Source organism: Corythoichthys intestinalis, chromosome 20 (genome assembly GCF_030265065.1).
Source record: "Corythoichthys intestinalis isolate RoL2023-P3 chromosome 20, ASM3026506v1, whole genome shotgun sequence".
Lineage (NCBI taxonomy): Eukaryota > Metazoa > Chordata > Actinopteri > Syngnathiformes > Syngnathidae > Corythoichthys > Corythoichthys intestinalis.
In genome coordinates, this window is record NC_080414.1 from 18,224,784 (window position 1) to 18,250,332 (window position 25,549).

The following is a 25,549-nucleotide window of genomic DNA, read 5'->3' on the forward strand; positions in this document are numbered from 1 at the left end:
AATGACATGGCAGGCCAAATCTGGCCCCCGGGCCGCGAGTTTGGCACCTGTGCTGTACATCTAGCCGGAAGTCCCGCCCCAACATTTTTGACAGGTAACATACACATTTGCTGCCACATCTACAAAAACTTTTAGCGTACCTTTCTACAATTTCTAGTAACAACTTCTCACAAAGTTATTCCCTCACATTCAAGGCAAAATATTTGTGTTTTTCTCGCGTTTATGCACAGTTAATTAGCATAAACATTAGCATCAACGCCGCTGCCTCTCTGCTGCCTCACTGTGACGTCGTTTCCTCTCCAACATGGCGCAGGAGGCAAGTCGTTGATGGCCATCGGACGGGATTGAAGCCCACCTTTCGTGTTTATGTGTGTTTGTCTCTTTTTTGTGTTTTCACTGGCTGATCGAGGCTCAACGTTGAGGCGAGGGGAAGCCATCGTTTTTGTGGGCAAGAGCCTCCCCTCCCCACCATCACCTCTCCTCTCCTGAGACACACATACCGCGCCCCGAATTCCGGTGCGTCATGTTTGAGGGCAAAAAGACGAAAAACATGTTCCTCACAAGAGCTTTGGAGAAGATTTTAGCCGACAAGGAGGTGAAGAAAGCCCACCACTCCCAGCTACGTAAAGCCTGTGAAGTGGCACTCGGTAAGTTGCCTTGTTTTTGGTCTCCCCCCCCACACCCCCCCTCCGCGACTTCTTTCGTCCGTCCTCATTGATTTAGACACGTCACGCAGCTCCTCATAGTCATTAACCGGCTATCCCGCGACGTGTTTGATGATTTGTTGTCCTCAACGCCATTTTGTCTCTTGAAGCCTTCGAAGCCTGTTTGTTTATGCGATTTTCAACGCGGAAATGGTGCAAAGAAGGGCTATTAGGTAGAGCTGTTTTAATAAAATTGTAAGCCAGAGAAGAGAGACATTGTTAAAAAAGTTAACACAATCGCGTGTATTAACAGTTTACAGTCAATAAACTGTAATGATATGCGATTTAATTGCATAGAATTGAGGCCACAAAGAAGCGGAGTGTCGGCGTCCCTTCCTGGTGCACGTTTTAAAACGCGACAGCGACATTGTTGATATTTTTATCAAATTCACGTTTTCTAGGGGTTAAAATTAATTCATTGTGGTGCCAAATTTATGATTTGTCGACGTGAAAAGAGAAAGGTGACAGCTGTCAGAGCACCTTTTTAAGCTAGGGTAAAGCCGCTGTCGGAAGTAGACGAAAAGACTTCCGGTAAGTTATGAAATTAAAAGTTTAGTACTGTTCGTAAAATGTTTAGAATGTGTTTAACCTCGCATTTGAATAAAATAAAGGCTTTTATTATATGAGGACACATGTCATAATCTAATTTACACTTCAAATAAGCGGGTAAACCATCTTTACATAATCTCTAAACTCTTATTTCGAATTCTGTATCATGTCACCTCCGGTTTAAGATGTAGCCGTTCTCGCTAGGTGCTAACAGGTGTATCGCATCTCTTTCTAGCTTTTAATAAACACAATTTCCACAACAAAAATAGATGGCATTCGTATTTGAGTCACACTGAAGATGTATGAGCAGTATAATTCCACATGGGCATTATTTATGAAGCAAGCTCTGGACAAACGAGGCTTTTGTTCTGTCATGAGTGTAATATGATGCCCAGAGTGGACACAATGAGAGCATCTTGTGTGGTAACAACCACCTGTGTGAGTTGGGTGACCTTGAGAACACAGAGGTTATAACTAAGTCCATTATTTTATTTTTTGGTGACTTAAAATGGTATACAGATAAAAAGAATGTTAACGCTTTGCTTTTTTTTGTTCTTTGTTCAAATGTTTTTTTTTTCGTTATTCATTTAAAAAATATCTGGAGAATATTTTCTATTTAAAGGCTAAAACAAGATTATTTAGACATTTTAAAGCTCAACTTCTCCAAATGATTAACTAACTATTTAAATAGTTGTCGGTTAATTTGATCATAGATAAATTGTCAATTAGTAGATTATCCGTGAGAGAAAAAAGGAGAATAGTTACTGCTTTTTCTCTAATGAAAAAAATGTGTACAAAAAATACATATAAAAACACACAGAATTTTTTCCCTTTTTTAAAATATTTTTGGGTGTTTAACAAAAAAAATTAGACTTTTAAAAGAGAATTTGGTCAATTTTGAGGTCAACATCAACACCAATTGATTGACTAACAAAATACCCGTTGATCCATTTGATAATTAGTTGTCGATTTGTCTAAAACAGACATGTCCAAAGTCCGGCCTGGGGGCCAAATGCGGCCCGTTGTCAAATTTCATCCGGCCCCCAGCCTCTATCATAAAATCAATAACGTCTGGCCTGCACACAGACTTAATAAATTGGTCAGCAGTACTGCTACCATCACATGAAGTAGCATACACACTAAATGCTGCTCCTCATTTACCCACTAAAAGGCAGCAGCACTCTAAGCAACATTACCACGTGTGACCCTTTATTCCATATTTTCTAAATTGGCGACAATCAACATAAAAAAGAAAATTGACTGCAATGGCCGACGTTTCAAGGATAGGTGGAAATTGTTCTATTTCTTCACTAAAATACACAACTGTGTCTGCCTCATTTGCAAAGAGACAGTCGCTGTTTTTAAGAGTTCAATGTGAGGCGATATTACCAAACAAGACACGCTGACATGTACGACAAGATTACAGGGAAGATACGTAGCGAGAAATTGAATTAACTTGAAGCTAGTTTAATTTTACAGCAGCAGTTCACAAGAGCCCGACAGTCGAAAGAGAACGCCACAAAGGCTAGTTGAAATTATAATTTAAACAAAATAATAAAGCAAATGTGACACACAGAATGGCTTGCTAAAATCTGCTTAAATATATTGTTCTACGTAAAGGACGTCAGCCAAGGTTGGCCCCCCACATTTGTGCCACACCAAATCTGGCCCCCTTGCAAAAAGTTTGGACACCCCTGGTCTAAAACGAAGCGTGAACAGCAGTAGAGTGGCAGCGCATAAAAAAAAAAATATATACATCTGAAAGGACAACTGCGTGACCCAGAATACCGAGTGACTTACATAATCTCCTTCCGCGCTGAGGCTCAGAGACATCTCTGCACTATCGCTGAACATCTCTATAGCAGGTCACAAGTGATTTGAATTCACTATTTCACCCGTGTTTTTACATAGCCCTTCAACACTAGTTATTATGCCTACTAAATGTAAACACAGCTGCCGGTGCACTTTCAATGGCTTCAAAGTAAGTCATCGAGAGCAAGGTGAAAGGTTTTTCCGAGACGGAGTGTATCATCGTCATCCTCGCTCTGACCTTTTCCTCAGAATGCCAATATGTCACCTGGTAGTCTTTGGCTAAAGGAACGCAATGGTCTCTAATGACTGTGCTCCCGGCCTACTTTTGCACCACTCATTTCTACCGTCGCTTTCCAGTTTATAGCCTTTGCCAATGGGATTTTTTTGTACCTTGTTGACCATTAAAGGAAGGCGCGCCCCCGCACGTTTAGAAGCTTATGCTGCACGGACGCCGCGTGTGCGCCCACGATAAGCGCCAGGTCGTAACTAAAAGTGTTTGCCAAGGAGTGACTACTTAATGACTTGGGAAAGCTCAATTAGAAAAGCTTTGTTTTGTTATTTAGTTTTCTTATTTGGATTTATGTGAGATATTTTTATCAAGAAAATTCCAATTTCTTGTTGTGAATGTGCGCTTTAACCATGAAATTACATTTAAATGGCAGTAAAAATTATGACTCAACGCTAGCTATCCCAGTTGAAATGAATGTAATATCTATCCCTGTCAACGGCAGTGAATGAGTTAAGGAATGCCTATGTAAAAATTGTCAAAAATGTTCATAACAGTAATACATTAAAAAAAAGATTAAATAAAATGGAAATAATTTCGAATAAATATTTTAAAGCAACACTTGGTAGCTTTTCAATTCTGGTCGATTTTAGCGACGCCGGTGGACAAAAGCGGTAGTGTTATGCCTTAAGGAAGACTGCGGTTCCCATGAGGACCAGCGCACACCCGAACAGTGTCGTAAAATCATCAATGAATCAAAAATCAATCTCCCGGTTACCTGCAGATGGATTAAACAACATTTCTGTTTTCAGCGGATGTGTGAAGGACAAATAGAAATAAGGTCATGAATCCTGTTGTGGCTAAACAACAAGATCTTGACGGTCCTCCTCCGACCTCTGTTCGCCAGTCTTTATAAGTTAAGTTGACAATTATTATTGTTGTAACATCGGCAAGGAAGTCGTGTAGCGAAAGTAAAAACTCTTAACGCACCTCTCTCACTCTGTCGTCAGTCACATGGTGCGTTCAGGAACAGCATGCAAAACACACATGCCACATTAGAACCCGATTCGTTACATTAGTATTATTGTTAAATTATTATTCCGAATTGTATTTATAGTTGGTTTTGCTATGTATAATTGCTATTTGTAGTATTTATTAAGGATTTAGTGTAGGTTTTCGGGCTGTGGCACGAATTAATCGATTTATAATGTATTCTTATTGACTTACAAACCAGGTCCTGTAATGAATTAAATTCGTAAGTAGAGGGACTGCGCAACTGTACAATTATTTTCTTTTTATTCAATTATTTTTTTTTATTTGAAGTGACACAATTTACTCTGTTAAATATATATTTCTTTTCTACCATATTTTTCAGACTATAAGTTGCAGTTTTTTTTTCATAGTTTGACTGGGGGTGCGACCTATACTCTGGAGCGACTTATGTGTGAAATTATTAACACATTATTATATCGTTTCACATGTTGTTTTGGAGTGACACTGATGGGTTGGTAAACTTGTCAGCATGTTGTTTATGCTATGCTTATCTAAATAACTCTTAATACCTATGTTACGTTAACATAGCGGCCACGTTCACATTTTGTTGTTCATGCATCATGTAACATTATCATACTGTACACTTATTCAGCATATTGTTCTCTATTGTATTTTTTTATTTTGAAGTGCCTTTCAAGATGACATATCTGTTCTATGTGTTGGATTTTATCATGTAAATTTCCCCCCAACAATGCTTATACTCCGTTGCGACTTATATATATGTTTTTTTCCTCTTCGTGGGGCATTTTATGGCTGGTACGACTTATACTCAGGTGCGACTTGTAGTCCAAAAAATATGGTAATTGTTACGACACTAATCTCTATTCTACATGTGAAATTCACTTTTTAACTCCGATGTAAAAAGCATCAAATAACATTCTCCATTTTTTTTTTTAAACTAAATAATCATTTTTGAAATTCCACCACCTAAACTCCCAAATCAATGCTTTCTGATTATTTCTCCCCTCCTGGCGCAGACAAAGTGCGCACCCTCGTAATCCCAAAGGTGGCAAGCTATCCCGATAATGAGCTTTCGCTCGCAGCGCTCGTGTCAGCGTGTGTCAGGGCTCGCGCTCGCTCTGAACACATAAATAATCCTTTTATCTATTTTGAAGATGTTGGAGAATTTATTTATAAATGGGTTGTATTTCCAACCCGATCGCTCCATTCATTATATATCGTCTTGTGTACCGTGACGCCTCCTACAGTCCTGAGATGGCTTATGAATTAATTATCCCGTGTGAAGATGAAGTGGAACAGCATGATCGCGTTTCAGCGCCATTGACGACAATAGACGTCTAATCCAATGAGTTGAAAGCCGCATTTTTCCGGTTGTGATGCAGAAACTGGGATTGCACCGCCCCGGTCAGCACAAAAGAAATGTCAGGGGTCCTCTTGGTTTACTGTTTGCCCCCCGCCTTGCTAGTGGATCAGCTGCGCCCAGGCTGCCTTTTTAATTGACAAATCCTCAGAGCTCTCGGGGGAATTTTGCCATGTTTATCGCTGCTTTGGAAAGTGCTGTAAAGGAGGAAAACTCACAGTTGGAGCTTTAGGAGGGCCGACTTCAATCAAAAAAGCATGGCGCGATTGTGATAGGCTTATTCGCTTTACTATATTTGCTCATCATTCACGTGCCCGGAAGCTCACATGCTATAAATAGACTGCAGGTGAGCACGAATGAAATGCAACAAACCGGTCAAGCAAAAAACAGAAAGTGTCGTGCATACTCAAGTTGCGACAAATGGCGAAACGTGCCAGGTTGGCTCGAGTTAAGCTGCTTGATCAACGCTAATTCAATAAGAGCACAATATGCCAGTAGGGCGTTCGCACACACACACGGTTATAAGACACAGATATGACTCTGGATGGGAACCTCACGATTAGGGGTGTACCATCTTGGACACCCCACGATTCGATTTGATTATGGTTCAGGGGGCTACGATTCGATTCTTGAACGATGATCACGGTATTGACGATGATCACAGTTATCACGATTATCGATGCATCGAATATTACTAATTAATACAGTAGACAAATAAATCTTTGGCCATTATTTATTTGAAATATCCTAATGATTCAAAAGGAACGATGGAAACATGCCCATACCACATAAACCTGCCCTTAAGATGTGTTTTTGTTTATTTATTTTTACAAGAAAAGTGCAAAAACATTGACCATTTTAAAGGGAGTACTTATTTCACTCAACAATACAATGAAAGTTACACAGGTGGAATGAATTCTGGAAACAGAGTGTTTTTAGAAATAAGCCTTCTTTTAACCAATATACTTTGTTTTCATTGATTTCTGTAGTATTTCACATGTTTTTAGTGTTACAGCTGTACTTAATCATGGTTTTACACGTTCTGCATATGAAATACACGTTAGCGAATAAGCTAATTAGCTTAGCGCTCGGCGCTAAGTGTTAACACCTCAAAAACAACAACAATAAAGGCTAAACAGTACAAGAGGGTTTGTGTACTCACCTCTTGTAGACGCACACGGGTCTTAGCAACACACTCAGGACACTTTTCAATTGGCATGACTTGAACCTACAGCTGGACATGTGAAAGACGAGGAGCAACAAACTATCTCTCTTCCCCTCTCGCTCTAAAAAAATAACGTGCGCACAGAAACGCGCCGCCTGTCTCATACACAAATTTATTTTCCAGTCTTTTGGAAAAGAGCAAATCTCTCACTCAGTTACAGGCAGCATCCATTATAACGTGTGTGCGTCCGTTAAAGGTGTCCGAGCGGCAGACGTGTCTTGAATTTCGTTCTGCTACGAGTGGCTGTCATAAAGTTATGAGGGAAAATCATCGTTTTTGAGCCTTTATGAATGGTAATCGAATCGTCACGTGTCGAATCGCGATGCATGTAATAATCGATTTTTTTGGAACTCCTCTACTCATGATACGATACGATCTGCGATACATGGCTCACGATAACAATGGTCTCACAATATGATGAATGATATAACAATTACCGATACACGGTTCAGGAAATAATTCTACATTATTTTGTTATACAAGTAATAAACAGAAAAACAAGCTCTTTTAATATTTCTGCTGCAAATTGAATTAGTTTATCACAAGTAGACGTCAAATTCATTCGATTGGACATCTATGGTGGTCAATGGCAACCAACGAGTTTGATTTTGGGACATTCCAGGTCATTTGCTCTTGGTTTTCAGTCACTTCCCGTTGGTTTTGGGGCATTTTTTGAGAAACAAACTAGGAGTGGGAACCTCTTGGTACCTCACGATACGATACGATTTGCGATACAAAGCTCGTGATAACGATCTGACGATATGCCGATACATTGGTCAGAAAATCATTCTAGGATATTCTACAAAGAACCAATAAACAGAAAAACAAGCTTCCGCTGTGAATTGGAATGAGTTTATCACTAGTGGACGTCCAATCCATTTGAAATGGGAGGGTGGCCATCCCTCCCACTTTTGATTTTTTGATGATTAATTTTAGTCTACTGTAATGTTGAGCCCCCCCATGCAAATTACATGAAAGGTTGCCCATTGGAATACTGCAATTAAGCACTTTTTAGCAATGAAAAAATGCAAATGCATATGTTTCATAAAACCACTTGAATACGGCAAAAAGTTGTTACTTTCGTTAGTTTTTTTTCCCAGACGTTTCGATACTAAAATATATCTCAGTAGTGTAACGAAAACTTTTTTGACGTACCCACAGTCACATTATCACAACTCCATACCCAAAAGGTTTTAGGCATACATTTTCCTTCAGTAAAATCTCTCGGGATAGGAATTCACAAGCGTTACGAAGCCTATTCAGAAATACCAAATAATGGAAATTATAATATATATATAATAATAATTGTACTTTGCCCAAAAGTTTCAAATATAGCTTTTATTATTTCTGATTGAAACGCAGCAATTTCCAGCTTTTTTTATTACCAAAGCAAAAAAAAACTAGGGCTGTAAAACGATTAAAATTTTTAATCGAGTTGGTTACAGCTTAAAAATTAATTAATCATAATTAATCGCAATTAATCGCAATTCAAACCATCTATAAAATATGCCATATTTTTCTGTAAATTATTGTTGAAATGGAAAGATAAGACACAAGATGGATATATACATTCAACATACGGTACATAGGGACTGTATTTGTTTATTATAAGAATAAATCAACAAGATGGCATTAACATTCTTAACATTCTGTTAAGGCGACACAGGGATAGAAAGACTTGTAGTTCTTAAAAGATAAATGTTAGTACAAGTTATAGAAATTTTATATTAAAACCCCTCTTAATGTTTTCGTTTTAATAAAATTTGTAAAAATTTCAATCAAAAAATAAACTAGTAGCCCGCCATTGTTGATGTCAATAATTACTTACACAATGCTCATGGGTGCTGAAGCCTATAAAATCAGTCGCACCCAAGCGCCAGCAGAGGGCGGCAAAACTCCATAAAACACAATTAACATGTGGGCATTTCACTGTACCGTCATTTAAATCTGTCTGAGCGGGGCATGTGCGTTAATTGCGTCAAATATTTTAACGTGATTAATTTAAAAAATTAATTACCGCCCGTTAACGCAATAATTTTGACAGACCTAAAAAAACCTGTTTGTATCAAAATCACAAAAACCTTGTCTCCATTTTTTTCTCCAAAACAGGTGATTAATGGTGAAACCAAACTATGTTCTACTGCTTATTACTGGGAAACTGACTAAGGTACCGTATTTTTCAGACTATAAGTCGCACCGGAGTATAAGTCGCATTTTGGGGGGAAATTTACTTGATAAAATGCAACAAATGGAACAGATATTTAATCTTGAAAGGCAATTTAAAATAAAAATTACAATAGAGAACAGAATGCTGAATAAGTGTACAGTATGTTACATGATGCATGAACAACGAAATGCGAACGTGGCCGGTATGTTAACGTAACATAGCCATTAAGAGTTATTCAGATTGCTATAGCATAAAGAACATGCTAACAAGTTTACCAACCCATCAGCGTCACTCCAAAACACCAAAATAACATGTGAAATGATCAAATAATGTGTTAATAATTTCACACATAAGGCTCCAGAGTATAAGTCGCTCCCCCAGCCAAACTATGGAGAGAAAAAAAAAAAAAAAACGGCGACTTATAGTCCGAAAAATACGGTAGTAAAAAAGTCAAATCCTTCATTTGGTAATCTCCATATTAAGTTAAAAAAACACACACAAACGCACACAGAAAACGGCTAATACGAAGGAGGTTGTCTTTTCAAAAAATGGCTGCCATTGAAAGAGTTAATAAAACTGACGTGAACTGTTTGCATAGTGGGGGGAAAAATGCATAATATCTCCTTTCCAGCCGTGTAATACTACAGGTTCTACAGTAGCTCTTTCTGTTTGGGAAGTACCTGCATTCCTTCATGCTCGAAAGCCTTAAAAAAATTCAAGGACGAAGGAATGATTAGCCGGTTGTATATCTTGTGACCTTCTCCTCTGCTTTGAAAGCTTCTTGAATGAATTCAATTGGTGGACCGCCTCGTCCAATAGTCAACACGCAGATCTCAGCCACGTCGGCCCAGTCAGAAACCCTGGGAGAATTCGTTCTTAACGGGTGTCAAGGGCCTTAACGGCACCAGGATTTGAACAGTGTAACTATAGCAACAGTGGAACAGATCGATAGATAGACTGAAGTTCTGGATGCTCTTGGGAATGAGCGAAAACAAGCGCAGAAACGACGGAAGGGAATTTTGCTTTAATGTGAACATCCATAAACACTAGTGCTGCCATGATTAATCAACTATTTGGCATTGGAATTAATCAGCAACCATTTGTTAGGCAGTTAAACATTATTGAGCTAAAATTTGTCCAAAATAGCGTACCGCACGTAACACGTCACCTTTGCTCATTAATATTCATGAAGCTAGAAAGTGTTGCTAGAGGGGTCAAACTTGCTTGTGTCACTCATGCTAGACGAATGCAAATAATGTCTACTGAGCTAAACATACTAATTCTGTCCGAAAATTATGTCCCTGGTGCCATATTCACTGGTAAAGATGTGTAAGAACTTGGGCTGTCCCAATTATCGCGTTAACGGGCGGTAATTATTTTTTTAAATTAATCAAGTTAAAATATTTGACGCATTTAATGCACATGCCCCGCTCAAACAGATTAAAATGACAGCAGAGTGTCATGTGCACTTGTTACTTGTTTTTTTTTTGGTGTTATGTCGGCTTCTGCTGGTGCTTGGGTACGACTGATTTTATGGGTTTCAGCCCCATTGTGCAATTATTGACATCAACAATGGTGAGCCACTAGTTTATTTTTTGATTGAAAGTTTTACAAATTTTATTAAAACGAAAACATTAAGAGGGGTTTTAATATAAAATTTCTATAACTTGTACTAACATTTATCTTTTAAGAACTACAAGTCTTCCTATCCATGGATCGCTTTAACAGAATGTTAATAATGTTAATGCCATCTTGTTGATTTATTGTTATAGTAAACAAATACAGTACTTATGTACAGTATGTTGAATGTATATATCCGCGTTGTGTCTTTCCATTCCAACAATAATTTACAGAAAAATAGGGCATATTTTATAGATGGTTTGAATTGCGATTAATTACGATTAATTAATTTTTAAGCTGTGATTAACGCGATTAAAAATTTTAATCGTTTGACAGCCCTAGTAAGAACATACAAATGTTCAGGTAAAGAGATGGCTTGAGTGTAGAGGGCTGAAAAAGACGGAAAAAAGAGCCGACCTGATCCAAAGGTAGCTTTTTATCGACACCATTTTTTCTTTCCATCATTGCCTTATGCCACTGACAATGGTATTCTCCAGTTTTAAAAGAGGAAGTTCAGGATTTTTGACATTTAATCTTCGAGTTAGCAGGAGTTTAGTTAGTTGGTGGAGTTGATTTCAACAAATTCCGTTTCGTTTGCAAGTTATTTGTTAGTTTCAGGGCTCTGGAGTGGCTAGCACATCAACGTCCGCACAAGTCCGTCGTTCACATTCATCCTTGAGAGTTTTTGGCTTCGGGAAACGAATGAAGAAAACACCCTTCATATGTGGACGGTCGTAATGTCTAGAGTTGTTTCTACAAGTCCCATAGCAGCAGTGTTTACTCAGAATGTGTTTTTTTTTAGCGATAACTGGCAGAAAGCTATCGTCTTCTATGTTGACCCCCTTCTGGTTTACGACGGTGACATTACGCTGCTTTGCGGTCTAAAAATAGCACTCGTGCGGTACGCTATTCTTTAATTCTTTAAATATAACCAACAAATTAAAAAAAAAACTGTAAATATTCTGATTTGTCTTGAGCATGTCATGTCATATGAGCCGATTATTTGAATCATCACAAAAATAATCGATGGTTAGTCGACTAGCATAATTTTTTATATTAACTGCAAGAGATGTCCAATCTGCAGTCAAAATAGATTGGGCGTCTATTGTCGTCAATCACTGTGAATGAGCTACTGCGAACTTGCTAAAGTTCATATTTGTTTGTGTTCTCTTTCAGAGGAAATCAAGGAGGAGTCAGAAAAATTAAGGTGAGCGCCTGCAAAGACACGAACGCAGTTGCTGACTTAACAAGCGTGCATGAAGGCACTCTGCAGAGTTCAACGAAAGGCTACTAGAACACACTGTGTGCTTTGTTTTTACTCACATCTGTAAAGTTCTCTTGGCTCTGCCTCGGTTTGTGTCTCCTCCATTCTCTTCATATTAACATTGTAGTTGACTTTTTGCAAAATTACCATGAAAAAAACTGCTTTATTTTAGCAGCTGGCACATAAATGCTTTTTTGGAAATCCTGTGGCGAAGTTTAAAAGACGTTATTCGTAAAAGGCGGTATTCGCAGTGAAGTGCAAGAATCAGATTTAGGAACAGCAGGACTGCTGGGATATGATATTAACTATAGAGGCAGATTTAATTGAATATCAGTGATGTGATTTTCTGCTAGGTGAACTCAATAAAAGAGGGAACAAACTTTTTTATTTATTTAATTTGGTGGGGCCATTGAAGAAGGATTGAAGGTCATAATTTTTATTTTGGAAAAAATGTAAGTCAGGTTCAGTGAATTGTTATTTAATATATACTTCATGTGTTAATAAGAAGTAGAACTATGCAGTCTTGTTAACGGCGTGAGAGTATCACGGCGTTGCTAACGGCGTTATTTTTGTCAGTAGTGAGTAATCAAATAATTACTGTTCCCATCTTTACAAAGCCGTTACCTTTACTGAAGACGTAAAGTCTTGCGTTACTCTGCGTAACTACGTTGGTCGAATGACGCGAGTAATGACTGAGAGACTCGGAGAGAGCAGAGCGGGAGAGTGGAGGAGGGGAAGAGGGTTGTGACGCCGTTGCAAACGCGATGCTAGGTGGCTCAGACCATTAGGATAGCATTCACGTTCTGGCTAGCATTAGCATTTAGCGTGGCGAGCGTCATGTTAAACACTAGGGAAACTTTTTACATACAGTTCGTGGCGATTAGGTGGGTACAATTAATTGAAAATAATGGACTGTTCAGTATGCATTATCATCACCAAGTGGGCGTTGTCCTTGTAGATGCTACAATATAATAATAATTTGTTTTTATTACCAAGAATAGTCACTTGACCTCAAATTTTCTTGAATGACGTATATTTATAAACCATGTGTGATTTGTTTTTTTAAATATCAAAACAACTAATAAAAATGAAAGAGGGAAGACATTCAAGCCTCAACTGCATATTTAAAAAATATATCTATATACATAAGGGGTGTGACGGTACGGTTAAAGTTTGGGTGACCTATGTTTTTTTTTTTTTTGGAATGAAAAAGACAGTTCAATTCAGTCAGTTACTGTAAACATATTTGATGTGAAAGACGTTATCGAATGGATCATGTAATAATTTAGAACATGAAAAGTAATGTCAGTTACTTTGCCGAGTCACTAATTATTCTTACTTTGAGGTAACTGATTTACTAACTCAATTACTTTTGGGGAGAAGTAATTTGTGCCTGTAATTAATTAGTTTTTTAAAGTAAAATGAAATTAACACCACTGGAACTATGTTGTAGTTTTTTTCTGAATGTGTAACGATCGATCGATATATAGATTTGTTAAGCATTGTTGAATTAAAATCAATCAGAACGCTAAATGTCTCAAATATTTTGGCAACAAAATTGTCCAAAATATCTTAAATTACTGTGTATTTTTTATCGCTTCGGGTGAAATGGAACTAATTGTTTTACAGTTAATATTAAATTGATCATGAATTGAAGCAAATTGTAGCAGACTTAAATATTAGTGACATGACGGAAAATTCGGCGCCGAAAACTACTGGCCAAAAATAGTTAATAATACATGATCGGTTGAAATGTTTTGAAGACCAAAAATTTATCGCCAAATAGTGTGATCAAAATAAAAATCTGAACACGGCGAGAAGCAACACGCTAACTGATGCTGTCTTGCAAACACGCCTGGATTCACAGCCAACATGTCCGCGGTTCGGAAGTACCGTATTGGCCCGAATATAAGACGGTGTTTTTTGCATTGAAATAAGACTGAAAAAGTGGAGGTCGTCTTACATTCGCGGTCTAGCTGTTATACCCATTCACGACGCTAGATGGCGCCAGATATCATTGAAGCGATGTTCTGTCATGATAGATCTCAGCTCCTCTCAAGTTTAACCAGTTTGCATTATTTTATTGCAATGTTTTTCCTTATTCAGATTTGTTTCAAGACTACAGTTACAGTTAGACTTCACTTTAATGGTTAATGCAGTTATTGCAATTTTGTTGTCTTATCACAATAAATTGGTTTATTTACATTTCAAAAACCAGAAGCCATTAATTTACGAATGTGATTGCACTTTAGTTAACATATTTAAATGTTCAGATATTAAAATTTGAATGAGCCAGAATAACATGTGTTTTCTCTCAAATATATTGTTAATAATCATTTGTTTCAGATGTACTGCAATTATTTTCTGTATAAAAATTAATTTGGTGTTCAAAAAGTCTTTTTTTTCCAAACTTGAGTCTTGAAAAAGTGGGGGTCGTCTTATAATCAGGGCCGTCTTATATTCGGGCCAATACGGTATTTCGAGGTATCAAAGATGCTCGGATTGTCGTCTGTAAAATCTGTCTGTTCTGTTGAAGCGTCTCAAGGTGGTACAACGCCCAAAAAAATTTCCGCCTCAGGTTTAATCAGCCACTTGTCCTACAAACATGTAGAATAATACGGGGGGTATACTGAGTGTTTACTGACCCGAAACCACTATGTCCGTGCAGTGACAACACCGACTGACTGTTATAAGTAAGTTTAGCAATGTTCTGCTGTGCTTTTGTTACAGACTACACCGGCGGGCTTGTTTTTAGTCCTAGTCTGGCAAAACCGTCTCAAGGCGCTTCTTGCAGTGCTTAACAGGCTGAGGTCATATTGCTCCACTGCCAGGACATAAACAAAGCAACCCCTCCCTGGCTGCGTCTGCACTCGTCAGGGTGTGGCGGCGGTCCCTAGAGGATGGAGGCTTTGAAGAATCGGCGAAGAAAAAAAATTTGCGGTGTCACTCGACTTGAGGGTTTAGCGGCTTATCCGCGGCTCGGGGATGCTTTGTCAGCATGAGAGCTGATTACTGAGCCCGCCTCCTTAGACAGATTAAGTGCACAATTTCAAGCACTCAGCGAAGAGCCCGAGTTCTGTGTTTTAGCTTTTAGCCTTCTAATGGGCCTCCATTCTGAATTGGAAGAAGTGACTAAGGCGCTGCATGTAAAACAAAACAGCCCTTCTGGTTGAGCAGCCATTTTAACGGCTAAAACTTGTTTTTTGTTTTTGTCCGAAAGCATTTGATTCACATCACTGCAAAAATCAATGCATCTCGCAGGCTTTAGGAGTTTCTCGTGGTTGAAGAGTCTTAACTTTAAGTAATCCCCAGTTAATTCGCTCAGTAATTCTAAGACTGTCTAAAAAAAATTAACTTGAGTCGTGTGATTAACATTACTCTGATTCTGGATAATGTGCCTAGCGGGGTTGTCAGCCATTTTGTTTTACAGTCGCCTTTATTAGGTTTCAAGTAGTGTTGCCAACCGTTCCTTGAAAACCGTTCCGCATTCAGAAACAAAAGTAGGCGTCCCGTATTGAGCTTTCAAGAGACGTGCTTTATAGTGTCTTATTTGAACGAATACTGGTAATTTTTTACAAGAATATGCACGGAAACTCATTCCCCCGCCTCTCCTGCTTTTTGACCAATGAGCTAATGGAACAATGACAATACGAAACCCCACTCATATCATTGGTAGAGGTACAGTCTAGGAGTGGGAACCTCTTGGTACCTCACGATACGATTTGCGATACAAGGCTCACGATAACGATGATCTGAGGATATGGCGATACAACGATTATCGATACATTTGTAGAATATCCTAAAATGATTCTCTGACCAACAACTAATAAACAGAAAAACAAGCTTCTGCTGTAAATTGGAATGAATTTATCACTAGTAGACGTCCAATCCATTTGAACTGGGAGGGTGGCAGCAAATGAACGAATGTTCATTTACATTAGTAAATTAACGTGATCGGATCCGATCACATCATTTTCAAAGTATCGGAATCGGCAAAAAAATATCGGACATGCCTTTTTTTACTATATATATATTTTTTTAATTAAATCGTTTTCTAATTGTATTTAACGTTACAGACATAATATGTTACACTCATCCAGAGTCTTTAGTTTAGGCTTAAGGTAGGGTTATCAAATTTATCCCGTTAACGGCGGTAATTAATTAAAAAAAAAAATTATCACGTTAAAATATTTAACGCAATTTACGCATGCGCTGCACGACCCACTCACGCGTTGTTGCGTTTCAATCTGTAATGGCGCCGTTTTACCTACTGTATATATAGAGCTAAAAGGCAGCGTAAAATGAGTAGAGTGAATTTTGGCAGCCTTTGGAGCCTTTTTTTAGATGGCGAAAGCCTTAAAATTCCTCTCCCTACGATTAGATTTTCTCGGGAAGCAATGTGGGGAAGAAAGGTAGTAATTGATCTTTTTCTTAACACCCTATGTTATTTCCCTACGCAGAGAATATATATCTATTGGTACCACTACGCACAGTCATGGTTGCACTTCCCATCATGCATTTGGGCAGAACAGTTAAATGGTTACAGTACAATTTACTGAAAGCTCAACAAATACACTAGATGGCAATATTTAGTCACAATATACAAAGTCACATTTATCCTTTAAGAATTACAAGGCTTTTTATCCGTGGATCCCTCTCACAGAAAGAATGTTAATAATGTAAATGCCATCTTGAGGATTTATTGTCATAATAAACAAATACAGTACTTATGTACTGTATGTTGAATGTATATATTCATCCGAGTTTTATTCATTTTTTTCTTAATGCATTGTCAAAATGTATATGATCGGGAAAAATTATCGGGAATGATTGGAATTAAATCGGGAGCAAAAAAAAAAAAGCAATCTGATCGGGAAATATCGGGATCGGCAGATACTCAAACTAAAAAGATCGGAATCGGATCGGGAGCAAAAAAACATGATTGGAACAAACCTAATTAACATTAAGTAAATTAACATTAGTTGTTGAATTGTTTAAAAAAATGACAATAATATCGCATATCGGCAATAATTTATGAGACAATATATCGCCTACTAAAATTTGTTATCGCGACAGGCCTAATAATATTTTTTGTGTTCTGTCAATTTAATTTGTATTTCCACATTATATTTGGAGTGATCATTTGCGAAAATGTTATTGCATTGCTGAGGGGACTTTGAATGCACCTAAATTATTTTTTAAAAAATATTAAAAGTTTACCTCAGTTTGTTTGCACTTTTTTAAAAAGTTTTTAAAAAATAATATAAAAAAAAAAAAAAACAAGGATAGATGTTCATTTTATTCTAGTATATTTTGTAATAAAAATACATTGCTTATAATGATTGTTTTTCCAAGTGCTTATATCCCTAAAATATGTACTTAATCAATTCAGGTTTAAGTATTATAAATCATTTTTCACAAACCAAAAAATAAAGGGTGACGGGGTTATGGAGCCAGCCAACTCTACCAATCAGGTGTCCCATATATTTTTTTTTGCAGTGAGTTGACAATCTTAGTTTCAAACTAGTTATCCAAGCTAGTTATTTAGCTTTACAGTTGTTCTGCAATTAATCACGACATAAACGGGAAACCCGTTATAACCTGTTTCACATATATAACGGTTACAATACGTGTTTTTGTTTCCTGCTTTAGTCCGCCCAGTAGTGATGGAAAATCAGGTTCTGGCACTTTGCCGCCAATCAAATCCAAGACCAATTTCATCGAAGCCGACAAGTACTTCTTGCCGTTCGAGTTGGCGTGTCAGTCCAAATGTCCACGCATCGTTATCACATCGCTCGACTGTTTACAGGTTAGTGCGTTGACTGGTATTAAAGTCATTGGCTGCCATCGACGGCGATAGACGTCCATTGTAACTGGGAATGTGCATTCGTCCGTCCCAGTCGAAATGGATTAGATGTCTATCACCATCGATGGCAGCTAATGAGTTCAATTGATCTTAGACTTCACATTTTCTGTGCGTTTTTTTTTTTTTTTTTTTGTCTTTACAGAAGCTGATAGCGTACGGCCACCTGACAGGCAGTGCGCCAGATAGTACAGCGCCGGGCAAAAAGCTCATAGATCGAATCATCGAGACCATCTGCGCTTGCTTTCAAGGCCCGCAGACGGATGAGGGAGTGCAGCTACAAATCATCAAAGTGGGGGAAACTATAATTAATCCATTATCAAACAAATTTAAAGTATTTTGATAGTCGACACTGTTAACCTAAAAATGGTCTAAATCCTTGTTTGTTTGGTTTTTTTGGAATATCACAATATACCGTAATTTTCGGACTATAATCTGCTACTTTTTTCCGTCATTTTGAATCCAGCGGCCTATAGTCCAGTGCGGCTTATTTGTTGATTTATTTGGGTCAATAAGTAACGATTCATATGACAGCGGCGTCATAAGACTGTCATAAGACCGTCATAATTACGACATAACACTATCATGGGTATTACTGAATGCTTATGTCATTAACTCCATTTATGTCCATCTTGGATCTTTTACATCCATTCAAAAGATAATGATAACATTAAATGACATCTGTTCTAAGCATTCATTAATGCTCATGACAGTGTCGTGTCATAATTATGATTGTCTAATGACAGTCTAATGGCGCCACTGTGAAAGTGTTACCAAATACCATAACTAGCAATTAATGAAACAACTGGAACAGTAACTGAAGAAATAATTACCACAGGAAATTAATATTGTTATTTACATCTGTAGTGCCGCAATGCATGCTAGGAGGTATGTTGCACAACAACAGTGTTGTCAGCCGGTGGCAGCAGAGGTTGACTGTCTCCCTCAAGGGAGCAGTGATGGCCAAATGAAGCTTCTTCAAGCAATAAAGCTTTGCAGCCAATTGGTTCAAAGCTTCATGTTGGTTCATTTGGTCTTATGACAGCCATATGATGCCGCTGTCAAATAGTATTAAAGGGTTAATATCTTTTGGTGTAAGGTGCGCCTTATAGTGCGAAAATTACAGTACTTAATAATTAATAATTTTTTAATGGAAAAAAGAAAACAATGTTTTTATTTTTAAATTTTAAAGTTATGTGCTGTATATATAATTTTTTTTTTTTCTTTGATTCATTTTTATTCAATTATATTTTTTCTATTCTACTCTATTCGTAGTGAATATAGATGTATAATTATAATTTCTTAATTGATTTCAATTAATATACAACATATTAAAAATATACAATAATAATAAATAAATAATAAGAATAAAAATAAATATTTTTTCATTTTTGTTTTCATTTTAAAGTTAATATTTTATGAACAGTAAATACTGTATATGGTACTCATTTTTTAGATTTTAAATTATGTACTCTTTTTAATATTATTTAAAAAGAAACTGAATATTATTACTATATAACGGTAACTAACATGATTTTTATATATGAGCCAATTAGTCTGTGATTGTTTTTGAAATTTAACAACTGAAGTTGAAGTCAAATTCTGCTCTTTAGGCACTGCTCACGGCGGTGACGTCGCAGCACATCGAGATCCACGAAGGCACGGTGTTGCAAGCCGTGCGCACCTGCTACAACATCTACCTAGCCAGCAAGAACCTCATCAACCAGACCACAGCCAAAGCCACGCTCACGCAGATGCTCAACGTCATCTTCGCCCGCATGGAGAACCAAGCAGTACGTGCCAACGTCCGCCGTCCAGTCACGTACACGCGCCCGCGCAAACACAACTTCCCGGTTTCATCCACTGTGGGACATTTTAGGTGTTGCCTTGCTCTAATGTCATCTTTTTCTTTTTGAATGACACTTTTCCCCCCTCCTTCCGCCTTCCCTTCCTCCCTCCCTGTGGGACACATAGCTTACAAATCACAAGCTATCTTGGTCTCTGGCCTCCAGAAAGCGTGACCGCCAGGTAAAACAAAGCGCACAGGACTGCCGTGAATTTTTTTTCTTTCCTCACATGCCTGACCCACAAATTTTTCAAACTTTGTACTCCTCTCTCGTATTTCCTCCCCCCTCCAACTTCCTCCTCTTCACTCCGTCCATCAGGTTTGCTGTGTTCCTCCTGCATCGCATTTGCGCATCACTTCACTGCTTGTAGATCATGTTGTCATTTTTATGGAGGAAAAGAAGTGCCAAAATTTTGAAAATGCAGTGGTATGAAAAAGTATCTGAACCTTCAGCAATTTCTCACATTTTTCCATAAAATCACCATCAAATGTGATCTGATCTTTGTCAAAATCACACAGATGAAAAAACAGTGTCTGCTTTAACTAAAACCACCACATTTATAGGTTTACATATTTTAATAAGGATAGCATGCAAACAATGACAGGAGGGGGGGAAATAAGTAAGTGAACCATCTGCCAAAGGAGACTTAAAGAGCAATTGAAACTAATTTTTACCAAACAATTTAAGTCAGGTGTGTGCCCAATCACTGATGAGTGGTTTAAAGCTGCCCTGCCCACTATAAAACACACTTGGTAAGAATTGTCTTGTTGAGGAGCATTGTCTGATATGCATCATGGCTCGGCAAAAGAGATGTCTGAAGACCTGCGATCAAGGATTGTTGATTTGTATAAAGCTGGGAAAGGATACAAAACCATCTCTAAAAGTCTGGATGTTCATCAATCGACAGTCAGAGAAGTCTACAAATGGAGGGAGTTTGGCACTGTTGCTTCTCTCCCGATGAGGGGCCGTCCACCAAAGATGACGCCAAGAGTTCAGCGCAGAATACTCAGAGAGGTAAAAAAGAACCCTAGAGTGTCTCCTAAAGACTTACAGAAATCACTGGGACAGTCCAATATCTCTGTGCACACAGCAACTAAATGTAAAACTATGGCCAAGAATGATGTTCATGGGAGGACTCCACGGAGCTGTTAAAAAACAAAACAAACACATTGTTGCTCGTTTAATGTTTGCAAAAAGGCACTTGGACACTCCACAGAAGTTTTTGCATAATATTTTGTGGACTGATGAAACCAAAGTTGAATTGTTTGGGAGTAACACACAACGTCATGTGTGGAGGAAAAATAGAACAGCTCAGCAACATAAACACCTCATCCGCACCGTGACGCATGGTGGAGGGAGCATCTTGATTTGGGGCTGTTTTGCTGCCTCAGGGCCTGGACAACTTGCAATCATCAATGGAAGAATGAACTCAAAAGTTTATCAGGATGTTTTGCAGGAAAACCTGAGGCCGTCCGTTAGATAATTGAAGCTGAAAAGAGGATGAATGCTGCAAGACAATGATCCAAAACACAGAAGTAAATCAACTTCAGAATGGTTTCAGAAGAACAAAATACACATTTTGGAGTGGCCAAGTCAAAGTCCAGACTTGAACCCCATTGAGATGCTGTGGCATGACCTAAAGACAGCGATTCATGCCAGACATCCCAGGAATCTGACCGAACTACAGCAGTTTTGTAGAAAAGAATGGGCCATGATTAGTCCTGATCAATGTGCCAGACTGATCTTCTGCTACAGGAAGCGTCTGGTTGAAGTTATTGCAGCCAAAGAGGAGGGGGGAGGCACAAAATATTAAATGTGATGGTTCACTTATTTTTCCCCCTTCTGTCTGCATGCTACCCCACATTAAAATATGAAAACTTCTAAATGTTTGGGTGGTTTTAGTGAAAGCAGTTTTTTCATCTGTGTGATTTTGACAATGATCCGCTCACATTTGATGGTGTTTTTTTGCAGAAATGTGAGATTCCAAAAGGTTCAGATAATTTTTCATCCCAATGTACATCATTTGATGAATATGTATTTCAATGTTTTGTTAGTCATTTTTTTCTTTCAAATTACATTCATTAACATTTATTATCTATTTATTTTTCTTGATTTTTGTTCCTCTTGGAATATATGTTGATATGAATTAATCGAAATGTAAATATATAAATAAAATTTGAAACATGTTTTTAAATGAATAATCAAATTCAATATAAAAGTAAATGTTGAAATAAATAAGATCTTAAATTCCCAAGTTAAAAGAAAAAAATAATTTTGGCACTCCTGGTCCTCCTGTATAAATAATCAATAAATACTGGATTAATCAGACATTTAATGACATATTCAATAATTCATTTAATTATGGCACTCCTAGTTTTACATACATTTTTTTCTAAAATTGTGCATTTCAATATACAACATAACTCTTTTAACCTTACATTGAAAGCGATAAGGGCTGTACTTTTTACTTCACACACGCACGTACGCACCGGGTTGTCTTTAACACACTCGAGCCTCGGTGGCATTAAAATAATGAGCTTAGTTTGTTTCCACCGCCTCTGAGGTGGCATCTGCTCCCGACGCTCAATGCTAATGGCATCAGTCAAGATGTTAATTTCATTTATCAGCTGACATTTAAAAAAAGACGCAAAGAATGTAAATTATGTCTACAAAGACCATCAATCACCATTGTTTTGTGTGCCTGTCATGTCTCCTTCACTCATTGTGCTTTTTCTTTTTTGAAATTGGGAATTTTGAGTGCACTTGAAAGCATCATGGGCTGTTAATGGAGCTTGGCTGGAGGAATGTCCACTGCTTGCTCGCGCCGGTTTGTTTGTTTGTGTTTGCTAGCAAGTAATGCCGTCTGTTTTTAAAACACACACACACACGAGGATTATATTCAAGTGGACTTTTGTCTGGAGAAAATGACTTTTTTGAAGTTGTATTACTATCTTATCTCACTGCCAACAATCACAGGATGTCAGAATTTTTCAAACATTGTCTTAACCTGACTTTTTCACCCCCTTCTCTGTGCATGTTTGCGAACCCCCCTTGCGTCCCGTCGTGTAGTTGCAGGAAGCAAAGCAGCTAGAACGAGAGCGGCACCGGCAGCACACGGAACCCGACTCGCCTCAAACCCACACCCCGCCCAAAGCTCCCACGCGGGAATCCAACGGACCGGTCGCCACCCCGAGTGTCATCTCTCCTTCAACGCCGTCGTCGCCTTCCGTACCGGCGTCGCAGGACGACGACGACGGTGGAAGCAGCAGTCGCTCTTCGCCAGGAGAACGCAGACCCGTTTACGAAAGCCCCGATCCGGAAAACGGGTCTGATTTCTGCGTGGTGGAGAATGAGCAGACTGAAGCTGACCAGGCCACGGCGGCAGCGCAGAGTAAGATTGTTGAAAGGAGGAGCAAAGGACCTTATTTTTTTTTTCTGTGTTTAACAAAATATTTGTGTTTAGATGCAGCTAGTGAGGAGGAGGAAGTTGCTCCAAATTATGAAGAGAAAGCCCAAGAGATAGTACAGAACATTCTGCAAGAGGTGGTCAACACTGTGGCAGGAGGTGAGATTAATACTACCTTGTCTGAAAATAAAAGTTGATGCAAGAATCTTAAGGGTCATGAACTGTAAGACAACTATTTGTAAATTAAATTTATATTATATTTTAGATTTACTGTTGTGGTCAAAAGTTTACATACACTTGTGAAGAACATAATGTCATGGCTGTCTTGAGTTTCCAGTTATTTCTAGTTTATTCTATATCTAGTTTATTTCTAGTTATTTCTATTTTCTCTGATAGAGTGATTGGAACACATACTACTTTGTCACAAAAAACATTCATGAAGTTTGGTTCTTTTATGACTTTATTATGGGTGAACAGAAAAAAGTGATCAAATCTGCTGGGTCAAAAATATACATACAGCAGCGCTAATATTTGGTAACATGTCCCTTGGCCATTTTCACCTCAATTAGGCCGTTTTGGTAGCCATCCACAAGCTTCTGGCAAGCTTCTGGTTGAATCTTTGACCACTCCTCTTGACAGAATTGGTGCAGTTCAGTTAAATTTGATGGCTTTCTGACATGGACTTGTTTCTTCAGCATTGTCCACAAGTTCTCAATGGGGTTTAAGTCAGGACTTTGGGAAGGCCATTCAAAAACCTTAATTCTAGCCTGATTTAGCCATTCCATTACCACTTTTGACGTGTGTTTGGGGTCATTGTCCTGTTGGAACACCCAACTGCGCCCAAGACCCAATCTTCAGGCTGATGACGTTAGGTTATTTGAAGAATTTGAAGGTAATCCTCCTTCTTCCTTATCCCATTTACTCTCTGTAAAGCATCAGTTCAATTGGCAGCAAAAACAGCCCCATAGCATAATACTACCACCACCGTGCTTGACGGTAGGCATGGTGTACTTGGGGTTAAAGGCCTCACCTTTTCTCCTCCAAACATATTGCTGGGCATTGTGGCCAAACAGCTCGATTTTTGTTTCGTCTGACCACAGAACTTTCCTCCAGAAGGTCTTATCTTTGTCCATGTGATCAGCAGCAAACTTCAGTCGAGCCTTAAGGTGCCGCTTTTGGAGCAAGGGCTTCCTTCTTGCACGGCAGCCTCTCAGTCCATGGAGATGCAAAACACGCTTGACTGTGGACACTGACACCTGTGTTCCAGCAGCTTCTTATTCTTGGCAGATCTGCTTTTTGGTGATTCTCGGTTGAATCTTCACCGTCCTGACCAATTTTCTCTCAGCAGCATGTGATAGCTTGCGTTTTCTTCCTGATCGTGGCAGTGATAAAACAGTGCCATGCACTTTATACTCACAAACAGTTGTTTGCACTGTTGCTCTTGGGACCTGCAGCTGCTTTGAAATGGCTCCAAGTGACTTTCCTGACTAGTCAATGATTCGCTTTTTCAGATCCATGTATGTATATTTTTGACCCAGCAGATTTGATCACTTTTTCTGTTCATCCATAATAAAGTCATAAAAGAACCAAACTTCATGAATGTTTTTTGTGACAAAGAAGTATCTGTTCCAATCACTCTATCGGAGAAAAATCAGAGTTGTAGAAATAACTGGAAACTCAAGAGAGCCATGACATTATGTTCTTCACAAGTGTATGTAAGCTTTTGACCACAACTGTATGTATTTCAAAACTTATTTCTTTTCAATGTTTGTCTTTATTTTTATGTATTTAAACATTTCAATTTTGAAAATCCTTAATTAATGCAATTTTTATTGGTTTCAACATTTTTTATTTCAACATTTTTCTCCCATTTTTCCTCTTTATCTTAATATACATAACGTTTTAATTTACACTTCTCTATACCGTAATTTTTGGACTATAAGCCACTACTTTTTTTCCTCATTCTGAATCCTGCGGCTTATAGTCCAGTGCGGCTTATTTGTTGATTTATTTGGGTCAATAAGTAACACTTCATTTGACAGCGGCGTCATAAGACTGTCATAAGACAGTCATAATTATGACATAACACTATCATGGGTATTACTGAATGCTAGACTTCACTTTGATGGTTAATGCAGTTATTGCAATTTTGTTGTTTTATCACAAGAGATTGGTTTATTTACATTTCAAAAAACCAGAAGCCATTCATTTACGAATGTGATTGCACTTTAGTTTACATATTTAAATGTTCAGATATTAAGATTTGAATGAGGCAAAATAACATGCTTTCTCTCTCAAATATATTGTTATAATCATTTGTTTCAGATGTACTGTAATTATTTTCTGTATAAAAAATAATTTGGTGTTCAAAAAGTCTTTGTTCAAACTTGAGTCTTGAAAAAGAGGGGGTCGTCTTATAATCAGGGCCGTCTTATATTCGGACCAATATGGTATTTCCATCTGTAGTGCTGCAATGCATGCTAGGAGGCATG

The 25,549-nt window shown here is 38.1% G+C and overlaps 1 protein-coding gene across 3 annotated transcripts in view; it reads left to right on the forward strand.

The window, feature by feature from the left end:
* The first annotated feature begins 218 nt into the window (after nucleotides 1–218).
* arfgef1 (ADP-ribosylation factor guanine nucleotide-exchange factor 1 (brefeldin A-inhibited)) overlaps nucleotides 219–25,549 on the forward strand; it is a 45,449-nt gene continuing 20,118 nt past the window's right edge. The window contains exons 1-8 of one of the 3 annotated variants that reach the window (XM_057824342.1): nucleotides 225–647; nucleotides 11,854–11,884; nucleotides 17,594–17,750; nucleotides 17,950–18,096; nucleotides 19,418–19,597; nucleotides 19,779–19,832; nucleotides 22,721–23,042; nucleotides 23,115–23,216. In XM_057824342.1, the coding sequence (XP_057680325.1) occupies nucleotides 524–647; nucleotides 11,854–11,884; nucleotides 17,594–17,750; nucleotides 17,950–18,096; nucleotides 19,418–19,597; nucleotides 19,779–19,832; nucleotides 22,721–23,042; nucleotides 23,115–23,216 (1,117 nt within the window). In that variant the 5' untranslated portion in view covers nucleotides 225–523. Of the gene's footprint in view, nucleotides 648–11,853; nucleotides 11,885–17,593; nucleotides 17,751–17,949; nucleotides 18,097–19,417; nucleotides 19,598–19,778; nucleotides 19,833–22,720; nucleotides 23,217–25,549 lie in introns of all 3 variants that reach the window. The other 2 variants (XM_057824341.1, XM_057824343.1) reach the window with 2 other exon arrangements.